A 10,379-nucleotide genomic window follows, 5' to 3' on the forward strand; every position below is an offset into this window, starting at 1 on the left:
ACAAGACTGTTCCTTTCTCTCTGTCAATTTAATCTTCATCTCGGTTTAATTTACTTTTCATCGACTTTTTTTTCCGAGCCCTCAGAACTAAAACAGGACAAGTAAAAAGCAGCCGAGGTAATATTTTTGGGAATAAATTTATTTACAAGTCCGAAGCATCGTATTATCTTTCAAGATGCCTGCGAGCGTCAATATTATTAAATTACTTGTCAATTTAATTTGTGATATTACCGCTCTAGTTCTATTAAGATTGCATTTCAGGCATTGCTGAAAATTAAATTCAGCTCGCAATTTGCAGCATTGAATGTATATAGTATATAAATTCATATAGTATACGAAATAATCTAAGCATTAAAGATCCAGCTTGACCGTCTAGAGTCTTTATTTCTTCCTATTTAAAACAGAACAAAAAGTAAATTAAATCGTGATTAAAATTAATCTATATTTTAGAGATAAAAACGAATATTGATTCCTAAAGCTTCAGAATCTTCGAGTTCTAAATCCGCGTCATCTCTTTTTTCTACATCTGTTCATACTAAAGCACCCTCTCAAGACTCCAAAGACTCTACGCTCTTTGATTAGAAATCCGATAGACGCTTATTTCGCGTCGATACGCATGTCTCGTCGTAGAACCGCGACTTGTCGTTGCGACGCAGGCTCAAAGTGAATCGAAAGTAAACGGCTGTCGGCGGCGCGTGCAAGAGGAGGAACTACAAGAGGGAGGATGCAGTCGCTAAAACTTTGGGAGACGAGAATTCTGGAGAGACTGTCCCGACGTAGACGCGGACGTCGTCGAGTGTCACGATGGTACATTCATGGACCCGCCCTAAACTTGTACTCTCTCTCTCTTTCTGTCTCTGTCTCTCTCTCTCTCTCTCTCTCTCTCTCTCTCTCTCTCTCTCTCTCTCTTTCCGCCTGTCTGTCTATTAATAACCGCGAACGACTGAACCTGCCGACTAATGATCCTGACATCGCGCTTTGTGGATGTGCCTTTGAATACTTTGTTGAATATCGGTATCGAGTAAAGTTCTTAGAGTTTCATCAGTAGCCTGATGTATCGTCCTTCCTTCAGACTTTCTCCGACGTTTTGCACGGTACAAGAATTGCACTTATACAAAAAAGACGTAATGGTGTGGCAGCTAATGTAACAAGTGACGAGTTACTTCCTAACCCTTGGTGATTTCTTCTTCGTTCGAGAGCTCGGAGTAATTTCCAGCATTGCAGACACGAGACTTTGGAAGAAGCAGAGGCTGTAATAATGGAGGGTTCTAAAGAACTCTAGAACGTTGGAATACGACTCGGATTGAAGTCAACCAGTCCGGTCGGTGACGTTCGTTAGCGTAATCCGTCAATTGGAAACGTCGCAGTGTGAACGCGCGTAGGACTACTCACTCGAGTGCAACGCCCGCGAGTATCGGTCGAGCTTCGAATGGAGCTTTCATGCCGCCGGAAGCGGGCCCGCGCCGACGGCGACGACGACCGTATTACTATACGTAATCCATTAATATCGCGCCCGCGATGGACGTCGCGATGGGCGCGCGGGAAGGGATGGTAATTAATGCGTGACGTTTAATTCGCGACGACCGTGCCTAAACCGGCGACACCATTGTTTCGACGAGATGAGAGATAGAGAGAGACGGGTATTCTGTTCTCGAGAATTAGCTGCGATAGTCGCGCGCGTGCGCCCCATAGAAGGGCGTCCGATACCCGCAGCTGTCCTGTGTGAAAAATCAAGGGAAAACCAGCGGAAACCAATAGACGGTCATCCGTGAGAAGTGCGGGAGCTTGGCGGTTCGGTTCAATCGATTTTAACAATACTCGCACGATCCTTTTAAAGCGGAGTTGACAAAATTCCATATTTTTTTGGCTAAAGTCCATGTTCAGCGATAGAATTTTTTTTTTTTTTTCCAGAAAAAAAACCGACAAAATATCGATCCCTTCTGTTAAAAATAAAGTAAATAAAACAATAAAGTAAATAGAAGATCTCTTTATCGATATTCTAATTCATACTGTTCAGCGTCGATTGAAATTGTTTTAATCAAACAATTTAATCTTTATTCAAAATAAAATCTACAATAGATTAGAAATTGACGTAACAAATAAACTAGTCTTTTGTTACAAGATATCGTATGGTAAACGACGAATCAGATCTATATCGACAAAAATTTTAGATTTTGTTTATTATGTTTCTTTCATCAAATTAGAAATTAATATAAAATTTCGAAACATTTATGTACGTATTTACGTTTTCAACATTTCCATTTTAAAAATACATTTTACATATTTGAATTAAAAAAGACTTTATTATAAAGAGAAAGTGTTTTATTATTATAGGATCATTATTATTGGTTTATTTCATTTTTCCTTAAATCAGTGTGATTTACTACAGCAAAAGTACATATCCTTTTGCATAAAGAATTCACATATTATATTTCAGTATTACATATTAGTAATTTTTCTAATTAATAATAATAATAAAGGACTCTTGATATTACGTAGTGACGCAATGCATATGACTGCGGTTTTTCTTTATGTAAGTTTTATATTATTATTGTACAATGTAATAATTTTGATAATCATTGGGCTATTTATTACATAGCTAATTTGGCATTTGGATAAAAAAGAACGAACTTATTTGTCGGTAATCATCAACTTGGAATTTGCGTTAATTATGTAATTTCGATTAATATTGATAAGGACCTGAATTGAAAGGTTGAAATGTATATTTTATTTGTTTTGTTACATTTATACGAAAAATAAAGAATTTTTGTGCACCCGAATAGCTGATGTAGGCTCTGATGGGCTTTTTTACATTTTTCACTCTTGATATTAATAAGAAATAAATAAGACAAACCCTTTTCTATATATATAATAATCGCAATGATGTCACCATAATCAAACAGTGTCAATAGACATGGAATTCGTTATATACGTATGTTGTGAGACCAGTTGAAAGTTACACAAAGGAACGGAAATTGCTCGCCAAAAGCGAGCGATTGAAAAGAATTTCATTAATTATCTTAAGATAAAAAGCAAGCAAATACGTCACCTCGGTAGAACACTTACCTGCAATTTATCAAATATATTACATACAATTCGATGATATGATACTTGTCAAAATTCCAATAATCAGTGTGATAAAAATTCATTTTCCTAATTTTTGTTGGTTTATTGCATTGGACAGAGTCCACTAAAATTTGAAATTTACTATTTTTACCATCCACTAGATTTTTCCAGTCTATTCTAAAAATTTATTGTAATTTATTATAATATCCGATCGATATATCCGGTAGACCCTTTACTTAATACGTCACTTAGATATACCTTCTCAAGTCAGGATCCAGATTATCCGCATCGCAAATAATTAACAATTCCATGATTTCCCGAATCGCGACGTTAGCGACCAACGATTGTCGCAGCTTCCGCGTCTGCAATGGAACACGCGAAAGGACGAAAACGCGAAAGGACGAGGCCGGCTGCAGGTTTAACGATTTTCCAGGGATATCTCCATGCCGGCAGACGGCTGTAACTGATGCATCTTTAATATTGTCCTGTCGACCTGGCTCGCCGGAGAATAGTTACGGTGTGCGTCGGTCCGCCGCGATTCTCATCCAGCGTTGGTTCGCGTGACGCGCCCATCGCGCGAATTTGCTCTCCTCATCGGTGTCGCCGTCGCGACCGATAATCAAGAGTGACGGGCCTGATCTCGTCCTTCCATCCGGTTAGACAATTATTTGAGCACCGTAATAGACGGGAGAGGAGCGCGACCGTACGAGAATGATATGACAAGCACCGGCGCCCCGTCCGCCCCGTCCCTTTTAATTAAAGGAAATCTCGACGGTATCGTTAAAATGAGAGAGCATCTTAGAGCTTACGGGATAGAGCGATTTTCTTGTAAATCCGTTTGCTGTGTACACGTCGGACGATTGTCATTGTCGACTGAGTCGGGCGAAAAAGTCTGCTCATTGATCTCTATAATGGATTGTTAAATATACTCTCCTTTCGATATGTGTGTGTGTGTGTGTGTGTGTGTGTGTGTGTGTGTGTGTGTGTGTGTGTGTGTGTGTGTGTGTGTAAACTATTGATAGGACGATTTAGACTCGGGTCGTCGTGCGACGAATGCGTCTTTCTACTTTTAACTGTTTCGTACCTCATCTTCCGCGTTGTGCCTCCGTCTGACGCATGAATTATTCACGAGATGAATTATTCATAGAAAGAGAGTACTTAGTCTTCATAATACACATTCCGCTTAATATGCTATACGACCAACGATTTATTATTTGCGATTTGCGTTAAGTGGTCGCGCGATCGGCACGAAAAATTTCTCGCTAACGGATCGAAGTTCCTTTTAAACGAAGCGCAGGATTCGTGATCCCGAAATAAAATCGCGTCCTCATTTCGAGTCTGTAGCTTGTAGGAGAGACTGGTACTTAGGTACTTGGGACATACTGATTAATCTCTTAATAATGACGAGATCTTTAATAAATAACAATAAATAAAGGGCAAAATAAGAGTCAACACATTTCTTTAAAAAAGTCACACAATTAAAAGAATAAATTACAGATAGACAAAAGTAAATTATATAGTAAAAAATAAATAAAAAATAATAAAAACTCAGTTTAAATACAAATATTCATCTCTCAGAGATCTTCAACGTTGGTTATTTCAGTTCCATTTAAAATAATGTAACTGAGCTGCCACAAAAAAATCTCGATATTATTGTATTAAAAAATAATTTATGTGTCCCAAGAGATACAACATGTATCCCTAAATACTACTGTATATTCTTAATATATCCAATTGTAAATTTCATTAATTATGATTAACATTAAATATCAATTTAACACAAAATATTGGAAGAATAATTATATTATGTTAACACTTGAATATATATATTTAAAAAAATATAATATTTTTGGCAAATATAAAGTATTGAATTGTATATCGGCGAGACATCTGACATAAGCGTTTGGTCCCTAACGGCATCCCTTTGCTTTCTGAATTTTCAGCCAGGACCTATTGACGGTGTGCCGGGAATTGAATCTCGAGAATTCGGTGGAGGAATTGATGCGGGAATTGGGCGCGGATGAGCACGGTCGCATTTCCTACCAAGAGTTCCTTAGGCGACGTCTGGCCCTGCGACCGGAAATCGAGGCGCTTAGGGCTGGCAAACGACGGAGCAGTCCACATCACACCCACACGCCAGAGTACCTGCCTACCAGCAGCGACAACAGTCTCGGTAAGAATTGTACAAAATCGCCCGAATTTCCGCGACAGGTCCTTCCGTTCAACGACGATAAATTACCGTGACTGAGGAGAACCGGATAGCCTCGCGGATAGCGCGAGTAACAAATATCGCATTCTCGTTCGCCGATTATGAAAACAGACAATGTTTGTTCAACGAAACACAACCATGGGATATCGGCGCGTCGGACAATGTATCGCGATCTAGCGTGTTACGTGCACGCGTGGAAATAGAGCGCGAGCTATCCGCTCGAAATTGATGATTGATGGAACAATGAATACGGGACGACCGTGGAAATACTGCAACGGCATTTGTAATATCCCGAACGAGCGGATCGCATGCAACTGGATACGCGAGATCGATGAACGAATTGAAACTGACGACTTTTAGGATATTGCACGTTGCCACGTATGTTTCCGTTTCACCATTCGTGTGCAACCGTGAATCTTCATTGAACTTCGATAACCGTAAAAAAACAATTTACGAACAAAAAAGTAACAATGTTATTATTTTTTTAACTATTTTGTGCTACTATAAATTAGAAACTTGCACGCTACTATTTCTTTAAAATAATTGAAACACTTTCGTTAAATATCTCAAGCATTACCTAAAATATAAAATTTCCATAGATCGTTTTCCTATTGTGTCTTTAAGTATCTGCGTAAAATTTGAGCAGAATTCTTCTATTAGTTTAAAAGTTATTTAATTTTTTGTTTGTTAATTTTTATGCAAAATTACATTTTGTAATACTTATTTGCAAATTTGATGAAAAAATAGCATTACGTAATTAAATTATATTTTTTATATATACTAATAAAACTCTAATAAACGTTTGTGCAAAATTTATTTGGATCCACTTGTAAAAGTTATTTAACTAAAACTATATCAAAATATAGTCATTTGCGCTGCATAAGCAATTATAACCAAACTATTTTAACTGTTTTATTTTTTATAGTTGTTTCAGGGCGCATTCACAACTAAAATGTTTTTAGCTGATAGCGACTTTTGAGCCTATTCTACAATGTGCTTTTTGTCTCTTACTTTTTCCCTCTTTGAAACCGTTTTATTGTATATCAGTATTACTGAACACTTTGTATTTGTCAAAAATATTATATATTTTTTATAACTCTTATTCGAGTGTTAACATAATATAATTATTCTTCCAATATTTTGTGTTAAATTGATATTTAATGTTAATCATAATTAATGAAATTTATAATTGGATATATTAAGAATATACAGTAGTATTTAGGGATACATGTTGTATCTCTTGGGACACATAAATTATTTTTTAATACAATAATATCGAGATTTTTTTGTGGCAGCTCAGTTACATTATTTTAAATGGAACTGAAATAACCAACGTTGAAGATCTCTGAGAGATGAATATTTGTATTTAAACTGAGTTTTTATTATTTTTTATTTATTTTTTACTATATAATTTACTTTTGTCTATCTGTAATTTATTCTTTTAATTGTGTGACTTTTTTAAAGAAATGTGTTGACTCTTATTTTGCCCTTTATTTATTGTTATTTATTAAAGATCTCGTCATTATTAAGAGATTAATTATGTCCCGAGTACCTAAATACCAGTCTCTCCTACAAGCTATAGGCTCGAAATGAGGACGCGATTTTATTTCGGGATCACGAATCCTGCGCTTCGTTTAAAAGAAACTTCGATCCGTTAGCGAGAAATTTTTCGTGCCGATCGCGCGACCACTTAACGCAAATCGCAAATAATAAATCGTTGATCGTATAGCATATTAAACGGAATGTGTATTATGAAGACTAATACTGACAATTGTATTTCTTGCTACGTGTTTCCTGTTTCTTCCGAAGTTCGTTAACTTTTATCTCGAGCAACATAAAACAAAAAACCGGATAAGGAGCAAAAAGACAAGCTGTAAAAAATAGCAAAAACCAAGAAACAGAAAACAAAAAGCACATTGTAGAGTAACCATAATAGCTGATTTTTTCGACTGATATAGCGAGAGACATTTTCAAGCTCGAGTCACGTTTGCTCATTCTTCTTAGTTCCATTTTTCTTTAAACGAACCGTACTAGTACGTACTCGTAATTTCTACTTCAGGCACTGTGTCGGGACGACATGAAAGTTGGGAGTTTGACAGCGGTGCCCGTGATTTGTCGCCGGAACCCCATAGTCTTCAGAAGCTAGTAGAGGCAGCCGCTGGTGGGACCGGAAATATGCTGGACCTCGCGAATAAGGTAAGCCGCAGCCGGCAACAATCTATCTTAACAAAACGATTGTCGATATCTTTCGCACATCGACGAGAAATTCTCTCTCGGCATTAGATTCGTTCCGCATTTCGTGCGCAAATCGCTTTCGCGTGATCGCTTGGTGAACGTCTGTCTTACCGTTATAATCTCGTGATGATGTAACCTGTCGTACCTATCATGTTCCCGTACATACGTGTCGACAGGAAAAGCCTATGAACCCACATTTCCAAAATTTTAATGTGAGGTCTCTTTAGGCTGTAAATTTAATATTCCCTAAATTTCAACCGTCTCTATGCAGTTATGTAGATTTAATTGAAGACTCTCTAATAACAGTCTGAATATGAAATTTTTTTATTGGTCCGCCATGTTTTAACAATTCCAGAGAGAGAAATTTCTCTCTCTCTTTCTAAATTTCTTCTCCCTAAATTTTTAGATACTTTAAAACCGTTCTTTTCGTGTAAAGAAAGAAGAAAAAAATCACAAAAAATATCTTTTTTTTTTGTGATTTCTTATTTGAAATATTCGTAAAGTAAAAAAAATCGCTTTGCAAACTATCGACTGACGGAGCTTTGGAACACTTGTGCTTGTTAATGCAACATTCGCGCTGATGGAAAGTCAACGAGACGCGCAATTATCCAAGGGAAATTGTCTTTGCATGCCGATAATCCTCGGTTTTCCTCGGCGAGGAGAGCACTCGTTCGCTTAACTCCATCTCTCGCCCACGGCTCTCTATTATTTCCCTCTTCGTATCACGAGTTCGCGCCTGGGAATTTCTTTGTCAGCCGCAATTAACCGCGATACCACCACTGAGATGCGGTATGCCCATGCCGTAGTGGAAGATGGCAAGACGTGCAATTTCTGCAGACTCTCTGCTTTTCTCCGTCCGCTCGTCGATCGCGCTCACCAGTCTCGGTATCGAATTATGAGGTGTGGATTAACACTGGAGTCAACATTTTATCGTTTGCACAGGATCCTTCTTAATTATTGGAAAATATACTCAGTTGAATTTATGGAGAAATTTTGATCTAGAAAATAATTTTCACAAGGTAAATTTCATGGTTTTTTTTGAAAATATAAACTATAGAAATATCTATTTTTCGATACATATTTTCTTATATTTAAATTATATATAAGTATGAATTTTTGAAAGTCTCTAAGCTCAATATTTTTGAAATTATAAATGATACACATATTCTGTCTTAAAAAGATGATTCATGATGATGAACATGATTCAAGGATTTATATATTATATTTGTATAAAATAAATGAAAATATTGTAAAATAAATTAACGAAATTTTTAATCGGCATAAATGTTACTATTCTGGAATAAAACTTTTATTCTGTTAGTATAACTAATGTAAAATTTTGATTGCATTAAGATTTCACAAAATTATGACATTGTAAACATCAAACTTGTAAAGTATTGTTCTTTTTTTCAATAAAAAAAATAAATATTAAAGATATCGACTTGATTATAGTACGTACGATAGCAAAATTCATTAAAAATTTTCTTGGTTCGTTTAAAATGGATAGAAGTTTTCCAATCATGTTCACCATCTTTTTAAGATAGGATGTGAAAAGCAGTTTACATGAGCTTCAAGAATATTGAGCTTAGAAACTTTTAAAAATTTATTCTTTAAGCCGAAAGTTTGGGTACACTTTTTAAAAGTTTAAAAGTTTGGAAATATTTTTTGTCGTTTTTGGGGATTATTTAAATATCTATAACAATGTATTTATTACAAATAAATCCAATACAATAATACTTTAGTTCTAATAACAATTGTTGGATCCCAAAAATGATTGCTAAAAAATACATTGTTAAATGTATAAATAGAACTTGGATTATTTGAATAAAAGTGATCCTGAAAAATGTCGATTATTAAAAAGTGTTTTAAAAACCAAAATTTTAGCCTGGAGTAAAAATAAATTTAAAAATGAGTAAATAAATATTAAAATTTTACATTTTTATATTAAACAGCTTTTCTCTATCATAAAATTTAACATCGTAAAACGCTTTCTAAATCAAAATCCCCTCTAACAGACTTTAAAAGAATTATATTGGTGAATAGTTAAAAATTACACAATAATCTTGAAAAAAAAAAAGAAGAATTATCTTGTTAAATATTAGATACACTTTTACGTTTAAATTCACGCCACGGATTTAATGCGTAACATCTTGAAATTTCGTTCTCGCTCAAATCGCTTCGACAACGAAATTTCCATCTCCCGCGGCATTTCGGTCGCGGATGATTCGGTTCGCGATCGCGCTTGTAACCCGCGCGTTCGCCTCCCCGCTCGTTTTAAGAATCACGACAGCTGCAAAGGGAAAAGAGAAATAAAAGCACCGACCAAATTCCGAGGTTATCGCGATTTCTCGCGAGAGTCTGCACTCCCGTGTTTCGAGGAACGAGAACACAAGGAGAACAGAAGGAGGATGATTTCGAGGAAGGAAAAAAGAAGTGTGCGCCGTTTACTGCCTATAAATAACCGTTATTATGCTCTGCATTACGGCATCGAAAAAGAAAAAAAGAAAAAAAAAAAGAAGAAGTGGGACAATCGCAACAGAGAGAATTTTGACCGCTCGAGGAGGAGCGTCGCGCCCTCCACGCGGAAGAATTTACCAAGAAGATATAAAAAGCACCGATGTATACGTATGAAATAATATCTTTTCTTTTATTACGGACGTATAGCTTCTTTTAAGCATAAAATATTTCTCAGTGCTCGGTAACGCGCGCGTTTACGTTTTTTAAGAGAAACGCCAAGAATTAATTCATCCCCCTTGATGTTTTTCCTTCCTCTTACCACCCTGCGAATGTGCAGAAGAGAAGCTTTCACGCGTTCGCGTCGGCCGACGCCGACGCCGACGCTGACGTAGAACGTCCGTTTTCCGGGAAA

At 36.4% G+C, this 10,379-nt stretch overlaps 1 protein-coding gene across 3 annotated transcripts in view; it reads left to right on the forward strand.

The window, feature by feature from the left end:
- LOC108750207 (colorectal mutant cancer protein) overlaps positions 1-10,379 on the forward strand; it is an 81,084-nt gene that overhangs the window by 18,101 nt on the left and 52,604 nt on the right. For 2 of the 3 annotated variants that reach the window (XM_018489511.1, XM_018489512.1), the window contains exons 3-4: positions 5,010-5,239; positions 7,335-7,471. In XM_018489511.1, the coding sequence (XP_018345013.1) occupies positions 5,010-5,239; positions 7,335-7,471 (367 nt within the window). Of the gene's footprint in view, positions 1-749; positions 808-5,009; positions 5,240-7,334; positions 7,472-10,379 lie in introns of those variants that run through there. The other variant, XM_018489513.1, reaches the window with a different exon arrangement.

The sequence above is a fragment of the Trachymyrmex septentrionalis genome, unplaced genomic scaffold (genome assembly GCF_001594115.1).
Source record: "Trachymyrmex septentrionalis isolate Tsep2-gDNA-1 unplaced genomic scaffold, Tsep1.0 scaffold331, whole genome shotgun sequence".
Classification (NCBI taxonomy): domain Eukaryota; kingdom Metazoa; phylum Arthropoda; class Insecta; order Hymenoptera; family Formicidae; genus Trachymyrmex; species Trachymyrmex septentrionalis.